Below are 25,797 nucleotides of genomic sequence, written 5' to 3' on the forward strand. Positions count from 1 at the left end.
TCTGTCTACCTCCAGACCACTGTTGGAAGATGACTAAAGCAGCATGACGGAAACCATTAAAGGTTTTCAATAGAGATGATCTGATCGCTAATGTGACAGCCGCAAGGAGGCCTGTTCTGGTGGCTGGTTTTTCCAGTTGATTCACACGTCACTCGCTGCTCAGTCAGTTGCCGCGACAGCTACGGTGACAGTCACAGCAAGCGGACTTAGACAAGCCAGATCACAGCACAGCCGCCGCCAGAGCCAACACCCCGGCCTCCCAGAAGGACCTCACCAGTATCGTGGTGACGATGAGCGTCTTGTTGGCCAGCGTCTCCGAGACGTTGATGTCCAGGCTGGTGGAATTCATCGCCAAGGTGTTATTGGAGTACCAGATCCCGATCTAGCAGTGAGCAGAGAAAAGAAAGCAAGAACGGAATCATAAAAGGCTATTGGTGGATAAATAATGCATTGTAAAGTTCTGGCTTCACCACAGCTGCAGGCTACACAGCATCGCTATCACAGTGTTTCTAGTCTGTTTCTAGTCTCTCTATCACATGCGCGCACATACACACTCACTGGTATATACTTTGCTTTGGTATTCAACCTGTTGTATACTGCATAATCCACATGATATCAGTGCTACACTAGCCTGGGTTCCCAAGCTTACACGCGGAAGAATGAGCTGAAACAGGCCCGGCGTGGGCAGTGGAAGCAATCACGATCGCTTGCCTCGACTTTCATTGCAACTCTATTTTCCTTCGCTAGCACCTTTTTTCTTAAATTGCATATGGCAACAGCGCGCGCACCTAATTTCCATTTTATAGAGACAGTAAAGTCGCTTGAGCACTTAAGTGTGTGATTATGACCTAACCAGTGTGCTGGTGTGGAACCACAGCCCGTCGAGGCATTTCTTTGGGAGATATTACTGTACATCTTTCAATAGGTCAGGAAGGAGGTAATGACTCTTCAGATGGAATTACACCCCGCCATCCCCCCACACCTCCCACCCCCCACCCTTTTTTTCTCCCCGCGACGCTCTTTATCCCACCCTGACATTTACAAGTGGTCTTTTCTTTGTTCGCCGCCGCCCGCCGAATACCTCGCAGTGGGGCCGAGTGGATGAAAGTTGAAGTGTTAATTATCGCAACCTGGCTCTAGCACAGAGTTAACATACAGACTGAAGTGTGGTTATCAAGTGACATTTAGCATTTAGCGGTAGAGCGAGCGGTGGCCAGCCTCAAACAAAGCAACGTCAAGACAGAACACAGGTACAAAGGTACAAAGGAGACGTCGGTCATTATATTTTTCAGTTTTTCAGGTGGATTATTTCCAAAATTATACAGTAGAAATGGACATGTGAGGTATCATTGTAAAGCATGGGAGCTCTACTATCACAATCAGTTGACATCTTTCACGGGAAATCATTTTTGGCCTTGCTGATTCACTGAATTTTACATGTTGAAAAGTGTTGGGATAAGCACAGCCATCTAGCGGTCAAATTGCAGATTTTTTTTTTAAGGTGGAATCGAAACCAGAAGCACCGCGGAAGCGCCGAATGTGGTGCCAACTTCAGCGTCATACGACGGTCGGTGGAGGGCCGCTACGTTCTTTTACTCCAGATCTGTGGCGATGTGTGCGCGCTAACTGCTAGTCATTCATTATTATATCCTTGCTTCAGAATGCAGACGGCACCGCGTTTAAAAAGCACCCAAGCCAATTTTCTCTGTAATGTAAAACTCTCCAACAACAATCTCTGAGAAGCACATGTGCAAGCAATAACGCTCACTAAAACCGTTTCCGTCATCTTTTTGAATGTAGCTGATTCTTGTTAGAGGCCTCTGATTCCTTTATTATCATTTCGCTATTTATAACTGTGAGAACCATGGAAGAAATGACAGCCGGACCCAGATTGCAGACGGACCACAGGGGATCATTTGTGGGGCCGACAGGCGGTTGCGTCCGCAGTTTATTTCTGAGTCGACTGTCCAAAGTGATGGCGAATCTAAATAAAGAGGTGGAGAACTGAGGCCGTAATGCTGAAATTGGAAGGGGGGGGTGGTTCATTTTTCACATGATTTATCCAAATGCTGTACGGCCAACTGTGCTATTTACAGAAATACATGGTCTCACATTAAACATTTGCACAAAATAATTTGGATAAACAACAGCGCTGCGTGCCTTTAATGGCCATCACAATTGCGCTGAGCGGTGATGGACGAAAACGTTGAATTCAGCATAAAAACTTGAAAACTGGCTGATTCACAGGGGGGCCCTCATCAGATGCCCAATTTAAATATGTACAATAGGGACACACACACACACACACACACACACACACACACAAACTGCAGGCTACCAAGGAGAAAAACAAACTGGAAAATAAAGTCATAATCTATAAGACAAAGATGGAAATAAACTCAATTATGCCTACATACAGAACGGCATATAGGATGTGATGGAGCACTATCTCCATACACTCAGCTGGAGGGTAATTACAAACTCTGATTCCAGCAAATGAATGTCTTCGTTTGTCGCGATGGCATGGAAACAACTCAGCCATTAATAGAATGACTGATCTATTGCTTTATATTTATTTTTTTTAATCAGATACAAAAATAATAATAAAAACAAAAAAAAAAACGCGTGGGACTGAAACTGTAAAGTGCAGGCTGACGACTAGGACACAGTCCCCGTGACTCGACTCCACAGAGCTGCGTGACATTTAGCGACTGCCCGATTGAGATGGAGCGGAATAGAAGGGCGACCTTATGCATTTAAATGGCCGTGTGGCTTCACAGAGAAGCCGTGGCCACGGTCGGGAGAGTCAGCGGTGGGGCCGCTGCGAGCTAAGTGCCGGCGCGGCGCAGTAGAAACTGCTCACTTTCAAACGGGCCCCCCAAAAGCCTAAAGGCGATCAGAGCCGACTACTGCCAGATAACAGGTGACTCCTGACCTCTTTATGGCCTCCTCTGTGTTTCTCCAGGATCCGCAGGGTGTAGTTTGTCCTCTGACCTTTACTGTTGAACTCCACGCGCCCGGTCAGGCCGTCATACTCCACCTGGATGGATCGCAGGTGGAGGCAGAAATTCAGGATGAGGTGGTGGAGAAGAAGAAGAAGTGGAGAAGGTCTAAAGGTCTCTTATTACACACATTTTTAGGTCTTCATTCCAGGATAGTCCAGGATACATTTTTTTTTTAAGTATCCTGGACTCCAGCAGAGTTGCCTCACATGGGAGGAACATCAGAGGGCACAGTAAGCCCTCTGTGTACAGCCTCCAGCAAAAATGCTTTTGTTGGACCTTCCACGTGTTTGGAAGTGGACAAAACGACTGTGGGGCGACAGTAGATAAGGAGGTAGAGCGGGTTGTCCAATGACCAAAATGTTGACGGTTCAAATCACGCTCCATCCCAGTCTGTCGTTGTGTCCTTGGGCAAGACACCTATCCCTACATTACTCCCAAAGGGGCTGGCAGCGCCTTGCATGGCAGCAGCCACCCTGTGTGAGTGAATGGGTGAATGAGAGGCCATTGTGAAGCGCTTTGGGGTACCGTGAAGGTGCTGGACTGGAGATTTACCAAAACTGCAAAAAAAAAGAAAAAAAAGATGGCTACTAGGTGGTTTTAGAGGCAGGAGAAAACCTGGCTGGGGGTGTTGTCACCAATCTGGGAGGGACCAAAAAGCCCAAGAAAAACAAGGAGAATGAGAGGGTTGGGTCACTGATGTTGAAGAGGCATCAATGAGGCAACAGCATCTGTTCTGACATTACAAAGATTAGATTTTCTTATGTGTATGTATATATATATATATATATATATATATATATATATATATATATATATATATATATATATATATATACATATATATATATATATATATATATATATATAACAAAAAAACCCACAGCCAAAGCAAATTCTGCGTAATAAGGGACCTTTAAGAAGATGAGAATAGACAGATCATTTAGTCTACTAATGCACATTTGCTGTCTTGAATTTGAAGGCAAGAAGAGGCGGTGATGATATGACAGCAGCCGAGGACGAGGAGGAAAGAAAAGGCCCGACGGCTCCCTAACAAGAGTGGAGAACTGCACCTCTCAGGCCCCCATCTCCCAAACTCAGGTGCTGGCAGGGCTAACAAGATGTATGATGAATGGCTCAGTGCTGGAGATGGAGCACACCGTGATGTTGACTAACAAAGGCAGATGTCAGGCCGGTGGGGCGAGGCAGTGAGGGATGGGACTGGAGCCGCCCTGTCAACAGGTCGCCGACGAGGGACAGGAACACGGGTGGAGCGGAGATGGGAGACAACAAAGAGGGACAGGAGACAGATGTTATGAGCGACAAGGAGGTGAGGGTGACAGATGACGCAGCCGCGCAGCGATGGACGATCAATAACTCTGATTAGTCAGCGGCCTAATTTCTTCAGACAACAGATGCAGGTTGAAAGCAAAGTTTTTTTTAGTTTTTTTTCATTCATAGATATGGTTCATCTTTGAAAAAGCTACAATATTATTTCTGCTAATCATTCACTCATTTATGAATAAATCAAGAAAAACATTAAAAAAAATAACTTGGAATTCAATTCAGGACTCAAAGTAGCCACATTTTTTAAAAATCATTATTACTATTATCATTATTTAATTTATCCAACAATCAATCTGGTAAGGCGCAAACTGAAGGCATTTTTTTTTTTTAAAGGGGAGCCAACGCTTAGAAGGCCTGTCAATTAGATTTACTTCATCAGCAACATTAGCAGCATCCATGCTAATCTCTTTAGCAGCAGCAGCAGCAGCTGCTGGCTACAACTCATCAGAACTTCTTTTTCCGGGTCTTCTTCTGTGGTTTTTCAGACGTTGCTCCCTTCCCACCTCTTTATCCAGTGAGGAAGTCGGCTCGTGCGGGAAACCAGTAAGATTTTGTTGACGGGTTGAAATCGCTGTATACCGGAGGCTTGTAATATAGATGTGCAAGAAGAGTCAGAATCTGAGCAATCCCGGTGGACGTCAAAGGTTAGCTTACCGACTGCTCAAGGTCAGTCTTCCCTGGCATCTTGCTTTCATTTATTCTTTTTTTGTTGCTTTATTCACCATGTGGGCTTTCAGCATTTGGCCATGTTCACCAATAACCAGCAGTTACTGACTAAACAAAAAACAGCAATAATATCACTAGTAGTCATATTAGCGAGGCATCGACAGATCAGTGGAAACACACAGATGAGACACGGTGCGATAATTACCGCCAAAGCGCAACAGAAATCGTGAGCGGGCCTGTACACAGATGGATGGGATGATGTTTTTTGGGAGCGGCAGTGCTCGCCGGGTGTTTACCATGCGCAGGTAGTTCATGAGGCTGGTCCCGTGCTGCCAGATCTGCGGCGAGGTGCAGCTGAGCGGCTTCACTCCGATTTCCTGACTGCGGTTCAACTCCCTCACCGCCCCCACCACCACGTGCACCGCGTCGAACATCAGCGCTGACGATAGCTGTAGTGGAGAGGGAGCCGGGGAGAGGGAGCCGGGGAGGGCGGGCGGGGGAGGGGAGGGAGAGGGAGAGATGTGATGAGAAGAGAGGTGCAAGGATGCACGGATTGATTTGGTTAACAGGGGACGACGGCGGGCGAGTGGGAAAGCAGCGGGAAGAGGGACGGTTGAGGTAGAGAGCAAACCAGGGGGTTTGGGGTGGGGGAGGGGCACACAGATGGATACATCAATAGCCATTAAATACAAGCAAACTGGCTGAATCTCCTTAACTGCTCCATTAATCAGAGTGAGCAATAAAACAGCTTAATGTTACGCGGCACACTAACAAAGCTTTGGAAATTATTTCCTGAACACGCGCTAACGCTAATGCTCGAGGAGCACCGCCGCCCCCAGCATTCCCCTCCCCGAGACCCCCACCACCACCACCATCAGCCTGACTGACCGCAGGGCCCGGGTAGGTCAGGTCGCAGCCTTCCCGCCAGGAGAGGTTGAGGCTGCGGATGAACTCCAGGTAGAAAGGGTGCGTGGTGTTGAACATGGAGAAGCCCACGATGTTGGACTGGTCGTCCACAATGTCGTCCAGCCTCAGGAGCGGGAAGTCCTGCGGGCGCCGCGCACGACACAACAGGAAAAAAAAAGGAAAAAGAAAGAGAGTATTCCAAATGAGTGACCATGTTGACAGTCTGTCAAGCGTTAAGATAAATACTGTGCGTGGACAAGTGCAGCGGAAAAAATGGAAATGTTCAGCGAGTAACGGCATCTTATCCGCTGATGGAGAGGGTGGAAAAAAAACCAGAGGAGGGAGAGGGTGATGGGAATAAACTTGGGTTGTTTTTGTTTGAAATACACTCACACACACACACACACACACACACACACACACACACAGATGCACACAAGGCGTTTCAAAGAAAAGAGCGCCTCAGATTGCAGGGGAGATTAAATTTAATAGGAAATTGAAGTGACACATTAATTCTATGTAGACAAAAGAGGAAGGGAAGATTTCAAAGAGCTGGATGAAGGAGGAGGGAGGAAGAGGAGTGGTGGGTGGGGGGTGAAGAGGAGGAGGTAGGCCACATCACGCCTGTCCTTACCTTCACCTCTACACCTCCTTTCTTTTTGCGTTCATCTCTTCCCCCCCTTTTCTTTCTTTGCCGCCTTTCCTTTCGTACCCTCTCCAACTTTAACCCCCCCACATTTTCTTTTTTTCGGGTGAGTGAGAAGGAGGGAGGTGGAAAAAAAATGGCGCACCAAAAGGCGGCAAGGGAAGAAGGGAGGTTGGGTGGGGGGGGGGGGCTCGGCCGGCTCTTACCATGGTGGTCAGGATGTACTTGTAAAACGCTGATGTCATCCCAAGCTCTGACGCCTGTAGGACAAAGAGGAATGGAAAGAGAGAGAGAGAGAGAGAGAGAGAGAGAGAGAGAGAGGAAGACAGATAGGGGAGAGAGAGAGAGAGGGAGAAAATAAAGAAGGGATGAGATGGCATGCAGGACATGGAAAAAGAGAAAGGGAAAGATTAATTGAGGTGGAGGAAGAAAGGGCAAAGTAGGAGAGTTATTGAGAGACAGAGAGCAGAGGAGACAGGTGGGGGGATTTGGGGGGGAGGAGTGGGGGAGGGGCGGCCGTACGTAAATCACAGTTTTACATCATGGGGGTGGGGGATCGGGGGGGGCAACACTAAGACACCTCGCCGAGGGGGGCCGAGAGATCAGGCCGTCCAAAAACGTCCCTATATGCTTTGTGCTGTGACTCACTCTCCTGGCTACCGGCGTCGGAGTTCAAACCGATGGGGGGGACGGCAAAAAAAAAAAAAAGCAACAACGACAACAACAAAAACATCTGCAGCGCAGTCCAGCAAAACGCTCCCCTTGTCAAAGCCTTTTTCCGAGCATAAGATATGCTCGCTGGTAGACATGAGCAAAACATTGTTCCCTTTTCCAGCTCTCAAGGGCAGAGACGGCAAAAAAATGAAAAAGAAAGAAAAAAAGAAAAGAAAACCCCCCCCCCCCCAAAACTCACGGTAATGCTGTTAACAACAAGACGCGTGCAGCCTGTGGGACTGGGAGCGGGTTGTTGTGTTGTTGGGTTTTTTTCTACCGTTAGTAAGCCCCTGCGTGCCCTTCACGACTGCAACCTGAATTTCCCAAATGGGTGCGTGAAATGCGGCGGCGGCGGTGGCGGCGGCGGCGGCGGCAGCTGGCATCCCGCTGCGTGCGCCGCCTGCCGACAAAAGTAAACTTTGAAAGAGCGGCGCAACGCGTGGGCGAGTTTCCCAAGGCCGTTTTTTTTTTTTTTTTTTTTTTTTTTGAGTGCTGACCTTCTTGAGGATGAGATAGGAGACGGAGGCATTGGCGTCGATGATGATGGTGGCCACTTTGTCATCGCGGATCTCCTTCAGCAGCGGCGTCGGGTCCAGGTTGTCATCCAGCATCCTGATTGACAGCGTTTCCCTGGAGATGAGGAAGCGGCGGACCAGCTCCTCTAATCTCAGCAGGCCTGCGGCAGAGCCAAAAGCAGAGGACGGGCTGCATATCAATGTCTGGGATCACAAGACATAACTCACAGTTCGCCCAACGTGGATGAGCACCTCTGCGCGGGACCTGCGAGGGAATGCGTGGATTTATCGCCGGGAGGCTGTGTTGTTTTGTCATTTAGAGCAAAATAAAACAACACTTAAGAAAAAAAAAAATCCCAAATCATATCAGCCACAAGACAAATAGCTTTAACACCTTCACCTTCACAGAGGAGGTTAGGACACCTTACTAGTATGCTGTGACCAAAGATTGTCCAGAAGTGTCCGCATTAGTAGCAGCGGCGGCGGAGTGGAGCTAAAATGGTCTAAAGTCTAAACACACATTCAGTGCAAATATCAAGTGGTGCACCAAATCAGGGATGGTACCAGTGGAGCACCACAAATCTCTGCACCAACAAGAGGCCTGGAATGCTGACTGTGTGGCAATCTTGACTGAAAACACTGAGCATATCAAACACAGGAAACCAAACCCATCAATTACTGCCTCTTTTATTAATATTGACAATTTTCCTCATATTTGTTGTAATTATGATGCTGTTTTTTTCTACACAGCAACTTTCAAAGCGTCTATTTAAGAATCTTTGAACTTCCACTTAATGTTAAAGCAGGTTGGTGACTTGTGCCGGCTGGTCAAGTGGTTTTAGTCAAAGACAAACGTTGGGCAGTTATTGAACAGATTCAATATTCAAGGTTCTGGTAGTTTGGTGCATCAGCCAGCCAGAAAAACTAGATACAGCCATTGTTCTTTTCATTTTCTTTCTTTTTTTAAGGAACACTTCCCCATCTTGGTGTTGCATTATCACAAGTCTCTGCTCAGTGCAGGCTGCTCGTCGCCAGCCGGCAAACAAGAGGCATATTCCAGGTCTCCCTCGATAAAGATATGGCAAATCTCAAGGGACTTCCTGGTTAAATAAAGGTTACATTGAAAAAAATACAGTGTAAAGTAGCACAAACAACCATTGTGTGTTGTCAGAAAGAGAACGAATAATGGAAGCCAACTGGAGAAAGAAAAATGTGGAATTTCAGATGTTTGATTTTGATGAAATTATTTTTTTTCTTTAGATTTTCTCCTGTGCAGATAGAGTGTATGTCAACATGTACATACAATATGTAAATCATATCTGCTTCCTGTATCAGTATGGCGACACTGTGAAGTTATGTAGTTGCATACACTTTGCAAATAAACCTGACAGCAAACAAACAAGCGCGCGTCTTGCAGTCTTGGAAACAAGATTCGCTGCCTTATCAAGATTCGCCGCCGTTGGAACAGCGAGCGGCAAATCTTGAACAAATTGTGTTTGGATGTGAGAGACTGTCAGACCTTTAAGATAAAAAAAAAAAAAAAAAAGTATTTTTAAAAGCCTCATAAAAGTTTTCTAGCTTTCGGCGGGCATCAATCTCCGGGATCTCGGCACCTGGCGGAGGAGTTTCTTAAAGAGAAGCTCCGTCCATCCAGGAGAATCGCCAGCCGTGAATCAAACTACCGATGAGGCGGCGGAGCTGCTAGTCGGAGGGCAGCTCGATCTCAAAACGCTGCCGAGTGCTGAGGCGCTACTGAATCCTCGAGCCGATCCACTTTCAGGTTTCCTCCCTGGCTGGTGCCAGTCAAAGCCTCCCCAATCCAGCTCCTCCGTTTCCGCCGCTTTAGCCCGGAGGAGGTGCAGCGGTGAGACCCAGAGACGTTCCCGGCCGACTCCTCTCAGAAGCCGAGTGCAAAAACCGACGGCGGTCGAGACTCACTTGACATTGTACGGCGCCAGAAACGAGCCTTTTGCTCGGAAAGGAGCCTACCCTGCTGCTCCCCTCATTGAGATTCCGTAGTAAAGCACCTCCGGCTATGTAAATAAGTGGCAGGGGCAGGCATCTGGGTGGGTGGTGGTGGTGATGGTGGTGGTGGTGGGGGGGTGGGGGGGGTGGCGCACGGAGCCCTTCAGCAGGAGAAAGTCTCCGTAAGCAGTGGGGTAATCACTGAACCAGGCCAAAACTTTAATTAGTTTGAGGAAGGAGGAGGAGGAGGAGGAGGAGGAGGAGGAGCAGGAAAAAATAATCAATGCTCCATCCAGCTTCCTCTGCATCCTCCACCCGTCTCCAGGCCCCACTTGGTCAGTCTTCCTCTGACCACTTCATGTCCCTCCCAGACCCTTGCTCCACTTTCCCCTCTCCGTCTTTATCCATCTCCCGCCACCGCCGCCGTCTATGCCCTCCACCCCGCCTTCCCTCCATCAACCTCATCCATCTGATGGAAACTACATAATGGAATTACGCTCAGATGGCACGTTGTGACCTGGGCACGGCGAGAGGAGGACACGCCGGGAGTGACCCCGAAATTTCCTCCCCTGGACAGATTTGACAAAATACAGATGGACTGCAGCCCGCCAGGGGGCTAAAGAGGTGCAGGAGAGATTAATGGTATTAATAATCTGCCCGGGTTGGAAGGGAGAAAAGGGAAAAAAAAAAGAAAACCATTCATATTCTGTGCGCGACTTTACACAACTGGTCCGAAAACAAAAGGGAGATCCTGGTCAGCGGGAAAAACAGGATGAATAAAACAAGCGCAGCGGCGGTAAAACACCGTCTGATGTGGCCGCACCACACCACACCACACGTGCACACAGGCACGCACGCACGCAGTCAAACCGATGCCTACTCACACAAACACACACACACACACACACAGGTAAATACACGGGCGTGTGTGGACAAAACAAAGTGAGCACACAGTGAAAGGAGAGGGACAAAAAAAAAAGAGTAAACACACAACACACACACACACACACACACACACACACACACACACACACGCACGCAAGCGCACGCATGCTCGCTCAGAGTGCGCAACAAGCCCGTTGAGTGGCAGTTAGCACCTATTCTGCAGCCATGGCAACCAGCTCCATGGCGATAGATAACGCAGCCAAGTGGGTCAGAGCCTGGGAGCGTGATAACCTTGCACGGATCACCTTCCAGCCAAACACGCTGCGCACGTGCAGCCCCTCCAGCCGCCCGCCACAAGTAGCTGCATCCTTCCTCCCGGTGCCGCCGAGAAAATACCAAGTGGCGGTGGTGGCTGTTTTTTTGTTTTTCCCCCCCGCCCCCTGTCCTTTATTCTTTCTTTCTTTCATTCTTTTTTTTCCCAAATCGTGCGAGGCTCTTTATCAAACCATCCAACTGATGATCAGAACGTCTGATGCCACTTCAAAGCTTTTTTTTTTTTTTTCAGCTCAGTGAAAATGACAAGTCCGCCAGGAGCGGCGCTTACTTGCAGGGAAACCGCAGGGAGGCCGCCTAATTGCCCGGGAGACGGCACAACAGTCCCGCTGATGGGATCAATTTTTGATGTTTTTTTTTTTAAATCACGATGGAGCCTCTTTTGTTTGTCAGATCCTATTCTTCTCAAGCCTCCGGCGGGAAAGTGTTTAACGCCTGAAATGGACCCAGTTGTTTCTCCTGTAATTGGTCAGCTGTTTGCCGACTGGTTTGCGGGTTTTTTCCCTTGTTTCTCTTCTCGCCATAACTCAGCGTCAGTGAGAAGTGGTTGAAATGTCCTGTGATTTAATGCACCGCTTCATGTATTTCTGTCAATGTGTGACGTGGGTTAGCAACATCAGACCTGTGACTATTAAAGGCCCATATCTGACAGCAAATGCATGACATGGAAGTGTTAATGCATGTTTTAATGACATAATAACAGTAAAATTAAACAATAAGCTCACATTATTTTTTATACAAGGTTGTTGTGACGAGATACTCATCGTGTGCGACCATGTATCTAGTAGTACTCCAGAACATGGACCTGCTCTGGCTTTTATATCCATCTCAGCCTGAGATGCTGCTATAATCTTACACAGTGGGCCTTTAATGTTTGTTTGCTTTTACAAGGCGGCACAGCATTTAAAGCTTAATAGCAATTTAACAGCTTGACTTCTGCAGTCCCAAGGAAAAAATAAAATAAAAATAAAGAGAGAGTGGCGGAAGTACAAGCAGGGAAACTGCAGCAGTGGCAGCCATGAACTCTGACAACACACACACACACACACACACACACACACACACACACACACACACACACATAACTTTACGGCCAGACGATCAAAACGGGCATCCAACAGTGCAGAGCGCTCGTATCCGCCCAGGCAGTGTGGATGTGCCAACACTCCCACGGAGGCATTTGCGCGCACACACACACACACACACACACACACACACACACACACACACACACACACACACACACAAACACTCGCATATATTTAGCAGGTGAATTAGCTTGCGAGAACATGACTGAGCGCATTCACACCCACGTGAACCGCGGCGGCGGCAGCAGCCCCGCGCGGCTTTCGCCGCAGAGCTATTAAAACACAGTGTGTGTACTCACACTCCGCCTTGGCACAGACCAGGCTGGCTGACGGGTAGCTGAACGAGCGCAAAATGGATCCTATGGCCAGGCTCAGGTCCTCGTTGCTAGGGTACAGAGTGACCGAGGCGAAGCGCAGGTACGGCAGGCGGGGGGTTTCCTCCGGACCGATCTTCACATGAGGGATCTGGCCGACAGAGAGAGAAGGGGGGGGTGGGGGGTGGGGGGGATTTAGTGAGAATAGTGCAATAAGTCGTGACGCCAGGATTAGAGGTGATGGCAGGGGACGGGGGGGAGGAGGAGGAGGAGGAGGAGGGTGAGAGAAGTGGCTCAGCGGTAAACAAAGGGCCAATCATAAGAGGCATAAACGGCTTACACAGGTGGATGGAAATCTGAAGGGTCTGCTAAACAGCTATTTTGTCGACAAACTTAATAGAAATGAAAAGAGTCGTCAAGCTGCGTCGGTAATGACGACAGTGCGAGGATGCTGGGGTGGGGTGAGGTGGGGTGAGGTGGGGGCCAATCCTCTCCGCCTGCCGGGACACAGGCCACTCGGCAACACAGGCAGGCAGATAGAAAAACAAAAAAACAAACACCAAAGACAGCTGTGTGTTTTTCACTGTTGGAACTCACCTCCTTCTCCCCACATATGTGACTGACAGTGGAGCCAGAGGCGGGGCTGGAGGCAGGACCAATCACAGAGACGACGCCTTTGGGTAGAATCTGACACACTGAAGGAAGAAAATAAATGCTGGGAGCGCTGACGCACACCACACCTCAGTTTTTTTTTTCCTCTCTCTCCCTCTGTCTCTCTCTCTCGCTCTCGCTCTCTCTGTTTCAAGGCAGGCCCAGGAATGCAATACAGCCCGGGGAAAAAAAAACAATACATTTATGAATTCAAAATGCAGGACGTGGCAGAGACAACGGGTGACGACGACGAAAGGTCCCATATTATGCAAAGTTCAAATCTGCCAATGAGCAATTTGTGTCTCAAAAAGCAAATTTGCCAAGCAGCCCTTCATGATGTCGGAGGCCATCTGAGGAGATTAGTCCCACCCCCCACCGCCCCTCCCATCATTCATTTTTCTAATAGAGCCATGCTGCTCTGACGGCTACCCGCCGCAATTAAAGACAGAAAATACATTCAGACAAAATTCAAGTGTTCACCGTGAAAGAAACTGTCATTTGTCTGTGCGAGTGGATAAATCTCTCTCCCACCAACGCCTTGTTCAAGTGCGAATGAATGACATCAAACCACCATTATTATGCCTTTATGGGTGAATAGACCGTTCAGCTTTTTAAGTGCCGCTACTCTCTTGTGAGAAGCAAATGAAGTTGCACAATTAACCGCTTAATAAGTAGTAAGTAAGTGCATGAAAATCTCTGCTGTTTTTTTTCCACTTGTGTGTCTTGATGTTCGATCAACCAGAGTGCCCCCCCCTCCACCCCCCCCCCCACCCCCCCCAAGTGAATTCACCTTGTGGTATTAAAATAGTTCCTTCTCTCTGCATAAGGTTCTTTTTATCAAACTATTTAGTTTTGAAGAACCGGGTGGACATTTGTATGGCGCAATATCGGTGTGAGTGCAAGTGCGACGTGCCCAAGGGATTTTGGTTCTTGGTTCCAGAGGACTCTTTTTCTCTGCGCTGAAAGGTGTTTTTATTAAAAAAAAAAAAAAAATGTGTTTACTGTCTCTCCACTTAGAAAGGCTTTAATAGACACTACAGTAATGAGTGCTCTGATACAGCCGTCTTGTTCCAGTAGTAATAATACTTCTCTCCGCTCGCTATATATGGCTCTAATTTATCTCAATTAGTCCTGTGTGAGTGTCCGTGCGAGCCGATGTGCCTCTGTGTGTGCATCTGCAGAGGGAGAGTTGTGTGTGTGTGTGTGTGTGTGTGTGTGTGTGTGTGTGTGTGTGTGCGTGCGTGCTTGCCATCCGTGTGCCTCAGACAGCTGTAGCTGTAAGATGATGAGCTTTCTGATCCAGTGACCAACAAAAAAAAAAAAAAAGAAAATGCTACAAGCAAACAAGCCTGTCAGAGTCTCCTGCCCATCGGTCAAGGACACACGTGCACGCGTGCACACGCACGCAAACACAGATTGCCTGCAACTCAAGCATATGCATATGCACACAGCCCTTCTCAAGCACTCATGGCTGTTTTGCCGGTGGCTTGTGGCAGGGTCGGCGACCTATTAGAACAGGAGCAGGGTACTTTGTGTCTCCTCTGTGACAAGTCTGCGCCGATCTTCCGACTTTTCCGATAAAAAAAACCAAAACGTTCAGTTTGAAAACTCGCACTGCGCGTCGCCACCGGATTCATTCATCCTCGTGAGCCGCTGTGCCGGGACGCTCCGCTTCCTGCCGAGCAACTTGGGCCGGCTCTCGCATTTGGAGGCCCCTGATTTATTTGCTTTTGTCAAGGCTTGCGGGGTAGACAGAGCCAGTTGGTACTGGAGGGCAATGGAGCACTATTTTTAATGAGACAGGCTTACTGGCCCATTACTAGTCTCCAATGACATGTGAACTAATCAGGGGGAGCTCTTACTGGTTCCTAATCACAGGGAAGTGGCAGAGCGCTATGATTTAAGCTCTTAAATGGCAACTTTTTTTTTTTTTTTTTTTTTTTTCCCCAAAAACTGCAATTATTTTTTGGTTTAAAAATATATGTATCGGCCTCTGCTTCAGTGGAATAAAAACAGAGTTCGGGCACTAGCATGATTAAAGGGACCGTATGATGTAGATTCACCAACACGTTCTCTTTCCCTTCTGCAAATATACTTCCCAGAAATGAGTGCCCATCCCTTCTTTTATCCCCTCCTTCTTCCTGTTAGAAAATGTGTTCAAATGCATGCAAATAGGGGCAGATCAGTGCCCCTTTGTGACATCAGCAAGGGCAACAACACCTTTCCTAGGTTTCTCAGCTTGTTTTCGGCAGAGTTGAAACGTCTCAGAGTCCAGGACAAAAACAAAATGTGCCTAATATGAGACCTTGCATATTCCACGTGGACACCACCACCTCCCCGGCCACAGTGGGCACTCTTCCCATGCGCTAATTAGACACTCCGACTTATCTGGACTTCATTACTCTCTGAAAGACCCCAGCGAATCCGCTGTCCTCTTTGATGTGCATCAGCCCCACTCACTGGTGTCAGTCGTGTCGTACTGGGAGTCCTTCTGCAGCTCATAGATGTCCACCTCCACCCGGGCCCGGGCCGGACCCTCCATCACACTGTTGATGTTCTCCCTGGCTAGGGCGAGTGCCAGCCGCTCGCCGCGCCCGCACACGGACTGGTCGTCGAGTATTGCCGCTGGAGAGGAGGAAGAGTGTGAGGAGGAGGAGGAGGAGGAGAAGAAAGAGGAGAGGGCAGACGGGGACGCAGTGTGAATGATAGAATGCAGAGGGAAGAAAGGAAGAGAAGAGACAGAGTGAGAGCACAGCGGGCAGAGAACTGAGGTGCTGTGTGACATCAGGAGGGAGAGCAGGGCTGAAGGAAGGAGGTCAAAGACTGATTACAAAAACCTGGAGAAATTCAACCTGGCTCCGGCTGGAGGCGGCGAGGCGGAAAAAGAGAGAGAACTCTTTTTTAACTGGACGAAAAATCAACCCGTCCTTCTTCCCTCACAACCCACAATTAGCGTTCAGAGTGCGAGCTCTCGTTCTATTCCAGCGAAGATATTTTGAGTGCTCCCTCCATCCTCCGTGCGCTTCCTGCAACTTTATGCACGGGGACAATTTCGAGAGAAAAACACTTCAGCTGCATCAAATGCTTTGATGCAGGTTTTCTCCAGCCTGCATTCCAAAAAGTACATTCCGAGCAGAAAGCAGGACAGATGTTTTATCAGAGGTGTGTGAAAGCCTTCCTCCTCCTCCTCATCATCATCGTCATCTCCATAGTGCGTTTTTTTTTTCATGACGAAATTCTACTCAAATCCTCAAAGAGTTTTTTACCCCCCTCCCTCGCTCCCCCTCACATCTTGGCTCAATTTCATTTCTCTTTTCTTTTTTTTTCCCCCCGACGTTCCACTTACCCATCCGGACGGAGGAGAGCACGGGGGCCTGACTGAGGGAGCGCGGCGGCATGGCGACTAGCAGGAGACAGAGGAAGTGTATTGACAGCAGCAGTGCTGGCAGAGCCGGCATCTTCTACTGCTCCTCATGGAGAACGGTCTGCTGGCTGCCTGTGCCACCACCTGCAGGACGGGAGGACACACAGCAGGACGAGGAGGGGTCAGCGTGGCCAAAAAGCTGTAATTTCGACAGCGCGGAACAAAGCGACTCCGATGAAGACGTCTGCTGTCGTGTCACGGCGGGCCCGCCTGCCCCCGAGTGAACGGCCTGTCTGACAGCGTACAGTGCCGACGTCTCCGCTTGGCGTCTCCTGTGGGATCACTGCAGCCTTTAAAGGGAAACATCACAGCCAGCGTAAACAATCGCCCGCCGAGGTGCTGTCACATGCCGCCGAAGACATCCTGCTCGTTGGGGGGAAAGTTGCAAAACACCTGCGCGTTCACAAAGACACACACACACACACACACACACACACACACACACACACACACACACACACACACACACACACAGACGAGCGCGAGGAAAAGGAGCGACGACAAATCTCGGGTGAGCGCGGCAGCGACAAAACAACGTTGTGACTGACAAGCTGACAAGGCCCAGAGAGGAAAGGGAGGAGAAGGGGAGGGGGGGATGAAAGACGGCATGAGGATGGAAGTGAATCGAGCGTTCAGTGAGTGGAGGGTGGAGGAGGGAAGGGAGGGTGAGGCTGACCCGCAGTCTGGTTCATCCGTCTGCGCCGACAGAACCGCTGATGGAGGTCGCTTTGTGAACGTCAATTGACCCCCCCTGCAGCTGTAAACAAGGGGGTTGCGGGAGCGCCGGGGCCCGACCTTTGACCCCAGCCACTCCATAAAGGCGCGCCGCTGCATAAACAGCTGTCCCTCGCTTTCATTTCGCAGTCTGGGGTCTCCGCTCTCTGTTCCCCACGTGCCTCGCCGACACTTGTTCGGCTTTGATGTTTAAAAAAATAGAGAAAATAATAAAAAAAGACATTCTCCCCTCGTCCTTCGCCTCTCCCCACCTAATAAATCAAACGCACCTCCCTGCCACCTCCCCCCCCCCTCGCTTATACTTTCCCCCGACGCAAATGCTCGCTTTTTCCGTTTCCTGTCAAATTTCACACGCTGCCCATTTCAGCTGCGACGCGGCCGCCGCGCGCATGGCGCGCACACACGTGGCGCCGCAGCACTAATGGCACGCACCCCACTGTGCGGGCGGCTGCGTTCCCCTTCGCCCGGCGGTGGCTCGTCACGAGCGGCGGCAGGTCATCTATACGTGCGGCGGCGCACATAAATAATGGGCGCGCAGCAGGAGTCACTTTGTTCCTGCTCGTTAAGTGGAAGGAAAAAAAAACACATCCGGTTATACATCAGTTTGCAACTGCAAAAAAAGGCTGCCAATCTGTTAAGAAAAAAGAACTGTCTAAAAGCACTATTTTTTTTCATTATGTGCCTTTTTTTTTCTTTAACTCATGCAGCAGCAAAATATTCCGACCACACAGCAAGATGCAGCCCTGCGCAGCGCATGCTGTCGTTTACTGTATTACTGTACTGTGGTTCCTTCCCACGCCCGCCGCCCCTTTCCTTCCTTCGATTGACTCTCCAGCAAAGCTCGCACGCCAGCCGCAGCAGCAGCAGCAGCAGCAGCAGCAGCAGCAGAGGAGCGGCGGCGCGTTCGTTCCGGGACACGTACTGGGTGCGGGCGCTCACCCCCGTGTGAAAGTGATGGCCTATCGATCGAGGCCCAGCCGAAGCGGTTGGGGGACCAGCAGGTGCGCTCAATCAAAACAACGGGGAGCCAATCACGGAGGCGGCGCAGCTCGCGCACAAAGCCACCTGATTGGCTATTACCAAGAGGCAGATTGGCGCCATGGTGAATAAGTTCCTAGCTGAGGCCGCGCCTCCATCGATGACAGGGCGGGAACGGCGCTCTCTCATCGTTATTGAGAGCTATTGACAGGATTAGACGGGGAAGATTGCAGCGTCTATACTCTGGGGAGGGTGGGAGGTCGGGGCGGGAGGGGAGGTAGGGGCGAGCGAGCGCTGGAAAAGCAATGATAGATGCGGGGATGAGATGAGAGGGCGGGAAATGAAGAGGAGGGACCGGGCCGGAGAGGATGTGGGAATAAAGGAACAAAATTGAATACGGTGAGGAGCGATTGGAGGGAGGGAGGGAGAGAAGGAGGTGGGGGTGGGGGGGAGAGGGAAACAAAAGAAGAGAATAATGGAGTGAAGGAGGCCGAGTACATTTCCCCCAGTGAAATAGAATAATTTCGTTTGGACTTTCAAATTGCGCCGCGTCCGCCGCACGGCTTAAAACTTGCATTCTGCTGCCGCCGCCGCCGCCGCCGCCATGCACATTGTAGCGCATGTTATGGAGAGGCTGCCGCGGTGCTTTGGTTCCACCCGCTCCTTCATTCATTGTGGGACTAATGTCGTGCAGTGTAAAATGCCCAGAGCCCCATTGTGACCGCCAGGCTCGCGGAGCGGGAATCCCCCCCCCCCACCCTCCACAGTAAAAGGGGCACTAAACAGCCAGCGGACAGAAGTTTATGTGCCACTTGAAGGAAATGCAGTGGTTTCATTAGTTCAGTCTGGCCAACTGCCCGTCTCAGTTAAATCAGAAGTCATCAGCTGATTGCCCTTCAGACTGCTCCATACTTTCAACTCACACATGGCGGCTGTTTGGAGTCACTGTGACCCTGCTTCCTTTCTCTTCTTCCCATATGAAAACTCTGATTAGAAACCTGCTTCTCCCATGACCTACTAATCAATATGGTTACTGTTGGCTGCTCTGTTAGGTCGTCCCACCTCAAGCTCCCCCTGCTGGAAGACGGCACCAAAAACATCTGCTCGTACTCATTCCCATTCTGCACTTTTTTCATTTTCCATTTCATCTAGTACAGTGTGTGTGTGTGTGTGTGTGTATGAATATGTGAATCCTGTGCTGCTTTTTGAACTATTTAAAGCAAGTAGGTACAATGTGGGTAATCAAAGGCAGAGATAAACAGGGAGCGAGAGAGATGAGACATTTCCATGTTCAGTCCGTGAGGACTGTGTGTGTGTGTGTGTGTGTGTGTGTGTGTGTGTGTACGTGTGTGTGGCCTGTTGCTGCAGTCACACACGCCGCCCGAGTCCTTGTAGCCGCCGATGTCAGTCAGCAGGGAGCCGGAGAAGCGAAGGGCCAAAAAATCTGAGCCGAGTGCCAAACGTCACCCCCTAACCCCCCTTTTTTTCCCACTTTTATCATGCACCATGCTGTTTGCAACCCCCTTACTGCCTCACACACACAACACGACACCGGTGACAAATACACAAAAAAAGATACATAAATATTCCGCCATTGAAAGAGGAAGACAAAATAGGGAAGTGTGTGTGTGTGTGTGTGTGTGTGTGTGTGTGCGGCTGTGTGTTTGAGGGGGTTGTCATCTCATTTGGCGATTTAGCTGTTTGGCGAATGCATTCATCCTAGTGTGCGTGTGTGTGTGTGTGTGAGTGTCTTATTTTGTGTACGTACGTGTGCGTGCGTGTGTGAGTATGAGTGAGTGTGCGTGCAGGAGACTTGGCAGCCGGCATATAGAGTCTGCAGCGCCTATTATGAAAGAGAAAACCGTAAAATACGAGATCTTAATTATCTAGAGAGAGAAAGGGGGAGGGATAAGGGGGGGGGGGGGGCAGGGATGGGAGAAGGGATGCGGATGGGGGTGTCAAAATAAGAAGGAGGAGGAAAGGGAAGAGTGAAGAGAGGGATGGCGGAGGAGAGTAGCTGGCGGCTGTTGAGGGGGAAGAGTCTGCTGTGTGTGTGTGTGGGGGGGGGGGGCGAATCATTTGTTTTTTCCCCCTCATTCTGCCTCATTGTGTGACACAAGAAAGTCTGACAGTTATCATAATGGAGGGATGAATCACTCGGTAATTGAATTTCGCGTGCGGAACGGCTTCAGCGGTTTTAAGGCTGTCGCAGCCAGACGTTGTTGGCACAGAAGTGTTATTTTTCTCCATTTTTTTTTTCTTCTCACGGCTAGCAGCCGGCGTTGATGACGGAGGGGCCCAACCGCAGACAGCCGGCAACCCCTGTCCCGGAATCGCTGCGCTCGGGGGGCCGTCTCGGAGCATTTGTCAAGCCTCGGACAATGTGGACGAGGTCTGCTTGTGGTCACTGTATTTGTGTTGAGTCACCGTAGAGAGGAAGTGGTGAGATCACCGCCTGGGTTCGCAGCAACAGGTCACCGAGCCAAATGAAATCCATTCAGTTGCCTCAATTTGATTAATTCATTCTAGTCGTTCTGCTTTAATTAGGTATAAAAAAAAAAAAGTGACCTATACCTGGGCATCCTGAGCGAGCTGCAGCACCCCTAGTGGCAAAGGGCTGCAGCTGCAAAAGTGACGGTTCCCTCCAAATATGACGCTGCGATGAAACCAAAATCTCCAATTAATGCAATTCATTTTTGGTCTTTGAAGGATAACTTTTTCTCAGATATTATTTTTGTCTGCAGCATAATATTTTCTTTTCTTTTGTTCGCACAATAAAGAAACAAAATTCACCATGCCTTTAATGTGACATCATTGGCCCTCAAGACTCTCCCAGCACTCCCAAACTCTGCATGACTTCCAGAATTCTGCCCATATCTCACGCAGTGTCTGCATTCCCGCCTGCTTTAACTTTTACTGTTAAGCCGTAACGAGCCACCGGTGCAACGCAACTCGGCCAGGAACCTGCCAGAAAGATTTTACAATTGGCACCAACAGCGTCCAACCACAGCTCCCCTTGTGTGAAGGGTGCAGCCGGGCAGCGCCCAAGGACGCCGACAAGAAACAAAGAAAATCACGACTGAAACTGCGAGAGAAAAGGGATAGTTCGGACCAAATTGAAATGTCACCTTTTGCTTCTCATTTCTTAAACTGCCCAATTTGGCGAGGCACATGAACTGTTTCGCTCAGCTTGCAGGAGCAAAAAAAAAAAAAAGAACAGCGGTTCCACCTGGCTTCTTCTCTTTATTTGTTGTATTGCCGGCGTCCTTGGTCACAATAGATTTTCACTGGGAGGAATTCTTTCCCTCAAGAACAACGATTAGAAAATGTCACAGAGACTCACAGAGGCTGACTCCGGGGCGGTCGGCACAACGGCCCACATTTTAATTTCATTTTAGCCGGTTTTCCCCTCGAAAGCTGCGGCAGTGTGTGTTTTCAAAGGGAGGTGGCGCTCGCAGCGAATGCCGTGTATCGTGACAAATGTCATATCTGATGCGTGTGCTCAGACAACAGGTGCTCAGGCATCCCATTCGTATCCGACTCATTCGCACATGTAAAAGGCTAAATTCATATGCCGCAGCATTCTAAATCAATGCACATTATAAAAAAAATAATAATAATGAAAGAAGAGGCAGAGACACTCGGCCTGTGGTTTGGATCCAGGCTCCGATGCCGTGGCCCGTTTGAAGTCGCACCGACTCTGCGTTTTCATCTCCGTCCTGCTGCCTGGGAAGCTCGCCGTGCTTCTCTTATCACTTTGGTCTCATTATTTACGTCCCTATCGCTCGGATTGGTTCCTTCACCTTTAATTTTATCGACGTTCTCGGCATAAGAGGCTTTGGAGAATCGGGATTTAAGGCATGTCTGGCTTGATTGAGGCTCAACATTTGGAAGAAATGCGATTTATTCAGGTCACGGCGGGCGGCGACGAGCGTGTTTTCAATCGAGATGAATGAAAATGTTTCCGCTGCGCGACGTCAGCCGTCAGCCGAGCAGCATCAAACGAGGCATTTACATGCGAGCTGCTCTGGCAAACACTTAAATTAAATCTAATATTTATGCTGTAAACGGAACCTTTTAAGTTTCCCCCTTTTTATAGCCGAAGTCATCTCAGCTTAGTGGGAGAGGACAATTAAAGAAGGTGCAATTTAAGATCGCAACATCACAGAAAAAGCAGCTTCATAAATCCAATCCCCCCCCCCCACGCCAACCTGCTTGTTACAGAGAGCTACTTTAGTGGATTATACCGCAAAACCAAATTTTCTAGCAAGGAATAGCATTCTTTTCTTCTTCATCCAGCATTAGTTTTTTTTTCTGCACGATGAAAGAAAAAACAAGCTGCAGGGACTTAGTTTGAAAGAAAAGAAGGGTTTGTTCATTTGCTTTGTTTCTTCTGGGTTGTTTTTTTCTGTTTGTTTGTTTTCAAATGCAAATCCTGAATTTCGTGGGAAGGAAACGTTCACCTCCTGCAGGTACAACCATCAGAAAGCGATTTCAGCCCAGCATCCACGACGTTTAATTCTACTGCCCTGCAATAAGCTGCAAACGACTTCCTGAGTGCTGCGAATTAGGACCGGACCGGGCATTATACGGCCGTATGAGGAATGGAAGGGGACAATTGGACAACCAAGTGCAGGCAGGATAATGAGAGACACCCAGCTTGTTATCAGTGTCAGCCCGTAGGGTGATGAAGAAGAAGAAGAAGAAGAAGAAACAGGTTCTGCGGCCTCCTCACCCGCAAGCATGGCACCGACATAAAAACCACAGCAGCCATATTCTGCATATGAAACATCTCCTCAGCCATGGACCTGCTGAAGCCACAGTACAACCTCAGTGCCGAGGCACAATGACAAAAACATGGCTTCTTAAACACAAAGTCAGTGAGGGAATAAAGGAGTGTTGAAGGTTAACGCTTGGAAAAAGAAAATAAAATCTTTTGTGCAGTGATGAAGCAATTACTCAAATGGCCAAGGAATTATTTCATTATTTGAGAATGTTAAAACAAAAAAACAAAAAACAAAACAAAACAAAGCAAATTGGTTTTACTCGGGCCGCTGTGCTGCCCGGAAATCAGTGTCAGGACATCACCTTGACTTCTTGGATTTTCAACAAGAAGGTTTTTTAACAGTTTGCAGCACAATGATGACATTTAATACTAAAATTGAAAGTGTCTGTGGAGATTAATTTATCCAGGTAGAACATTCTTCTAAAAACAATTTTATTTTAAAAACACTGGATGTAAAAAAAACTAATTTAAAAACACAAGACGTTTCGGTGTTCAACCAAACACCTTCATCAATTGTTTGGTCCACAGGAAGAAGCTCTGGCAGTTATGGATGTCACATGACAGCCTAATGTGTGAGCCAGCGAAGATGGTGTCCCAGCAGCCTAACCGCCAGAGCTACTTCCTGTGAAGGTGAACTGATGAAGGTGTTTGGATGAACACCGGAACGATTTGTGTCTTTAAATTTGTCTTTTACATCCAGTGTTTTTAAAATAACTAAAATTAAAACTAAGTCATTGTGTTAAAAATCTAAACCAGGAGTGTGCGTGCCACCATCACTGCCGTGGGCCCGGCTGGCAGGTTGTGATGTTTGGCTTCTCACTTTGAGAATAAACACTGATTTGACCTCAATTCACATTCACATCACATCAGGTGTTGGAGTGTCCTGAGAACTGCAGCCTCCAGCTACCAGCCTCCAGCCTCCAGGCTCCAGCTGCAAATCAAAATCTGGCGCTGCGGCACAATCAGGCAGGCTCTGTGTGGTGAGTGTGCAGCAGGTGTGTGTGTGTGTGTGTGTGTGTGTGTGTATGCGGCCGTTTGGCACCGTGCACTGGATGACTGGCTGACACACAATGGGATCTCTCCTGTTAATTACATGAGCACACACACACACACACACACACACACACACACACACACACACACACACACTTGGACTGCAGTGAGTGAGAGTGTAAGCCAGGTTGTCGTGGCGTCCACAGCTGGAGAAGCTGCTCAGAACGGCGGTCAGATGGTCTGAGCCTGGATTTACATCCAGTTGTTCTCTGCATGTTTTCCACCGCCTCACCTCACAGCGGGACACACACACACTCCAAGCACACACACACACACACACACACACACAAACACACCACACACACTCTGTCTCTCCATCTCTGTCTGTCTCCTCTTCATCTTTTCTGCAACCTCTCTGTGTGTATTCTTCCTCTCGTCCGTCACCCCGGCCTGTCCATCGACAGACTGACCTCACCTCGCAACCGGCCTCCTCAATCTCGACCCGCACCCCCCTCCCTCCCCTCCTCACCCCACCGTCTCCCCTCTCCCCTCCCCCTCTCCGTGCTCACCGGACGAGGATAAATCCATCCCAGTGTTCTCCTTGACAAAGAGGCCCTCAGTCAGTGACACCGACTGCTTGGGGAACCACCGTGCTCCTGTGGCACTGTCACATCTCAGCATGTCACGCACAATCATGCGCACACACACACACACACACACACACACACACACACACACACACACACACACACACACACACATCCGCCAGCGACACACACGCGCAAATACCGTTTCTCAAGGAAGGTTCAAAGGAACTTTTCCTGTGCGCTTATGCGTGAGCACATCGTCGCCTGCCTGCCTGCCTGCCTGCGAGTCATGCGTATGTATGGGACAGAAGTTCGTTTGCATTCCCTGCCTTGCTGCATGCATATGAACCACCTGCTGTCCGCATCAGAGTGTTTCTGGGGGGGGTGAAACACAGTGTGCCAGCCCGCAGATCCGCTGGTCTCCGACATACGTCCGACTGCCACGTCACGCGGGAGGAAGGCGTCATCCACCGACAGAGCGCACAGCAAATATGAAGTTGTTTTTTTAATCACTATTATTTGTGAGAGTTTTGGTACGTTGGCCGGCAAGGGCCAAACAAAATACCACTGCCTAATTTGCCTTAGTTGGTGAAAACAGCTGCAAGTATGGAAACGATGCAAATTCACAAACACAAATCTAAACAAGGGACAAAAAGAGGATTTTGGTGCAAACAAAAAAACGTGCTGCGAGACATAAAAACATAGACTTAATATTCAAATCCGCTGCAAACAGAGAAGCGATGCAAAACACAACAGATGCAAACCAAGAAAACACATGCAAACGAAAAAAAAACGCTGCTTAAACCAGTCACTACAACGGAAGTACTCCAAACCTGCAGGGGGCGCTCTTCGGGGAACAGCTCAATGGAGAGACACACTATGTCCTCAGTCTACACAGGTAGACTGTGTTCACTGACTGACGGTGTTTCAAACAACAACGGGAAGGTACGACTGAGCACACTAATGTGACTTTTACTTGAGTATATTTTACGCCACTTTCTACTAGAAACTTTATTCGTCAGTCGTCCTTGGTCTACCTTTATGTCTCTCCATTGAGCTGTTCTGCTAAGAGCACCCCCTGCAGGTTTGGAGTACTTCCGTTGTAGTGACTGCAGCGTTGTTGTTTTTTTGATTCCATGTGTTTTCTTGGTTTTCATCTGTTGTGTTTTGTATCGCTCTGTTTGTAGTGCATTTGATGATTAAGTCTATGTTTTCATGCCTTTCTATGTCTATGCGGCTTGTTTGTTTTTTTTCTTCACTTG

At 48.9% G+C, this 25,797-nt stretch overlaps 1 protein-coding gene across 2 annotated transcripts in view; it reads right to left on the minus strand.

Annotated features, from left to right (window-relative positions):
* Window positions 1-25,797, minus strand: part of grik5 (glutamate receptor, ionotropic, kainate 5) — an 84,474-nt gene that overhangs the window by 14,578 nt on the left and 44,099 nt on the right. For both annotated transcript variants that reach the window (XM_076050991.1, XM_076050989.1), the window contains exons 2-11: window positions 16,379-16,540; window positions 15,493-15,657; window positions 12,979-13,076; window positions 12,367-12,532; window positions 7,779-7,957; window positions 6,774-6,827; window positions 5,904-6,062; window positions 5,312-5,464; window positions 2,936-3,040; window positions 275-382 (exon numbers count right to left, since the gene is read on the minus strand). In XM_076050991.1, the coding sequence (XP_075907106.1) occupies window positions 275-382; window positions 2,936-3,040; window positions 5,312-5,464; window positions 5,904-6,062; window positions 6,774-6,827; window positions 7,779-7,957; window positions 12,367-12,532; window positions 12,979-13,076; window positions 15,493-15,657; window positions 16,379-16,490 (1,299 nt within the window). In that variant the 5' untranslated portion in view covers window positions 16,491-16,540. The remainder of the gene's footprint in view (window positions 1-274; window positions 383-2,935; window positions 3,041-5,311; window positions 5,465-5,903; window positions 6,063-6,773; window positions 6,828-7,778; window positions 7,958-12,366; window positions 12,533-12,978; window positions 13,077-15,492; window positions 15,658-16,378; window positions 16,541-25,797) is intronic.

This window comes from Nelusetta ayraudi, unplaced genomic scaffold (genome assembly GCF_046127955.1).
Source record: "Nelusetta ayraudi isolate G7.1 ecotype Tasmania unplaced genomic scaffold, CSIRO-AGI_Nayr_v1 ptg000131l, whole genome shotgun sequence".
In the NCBI taxonomy this organism is placed as follows: Eukaryota; Metazoa; Chordata; class Actinopteri; order Tetraodontiformes; family Monacanthidae; genus Nelusetta; species Nelusetta ayraudi.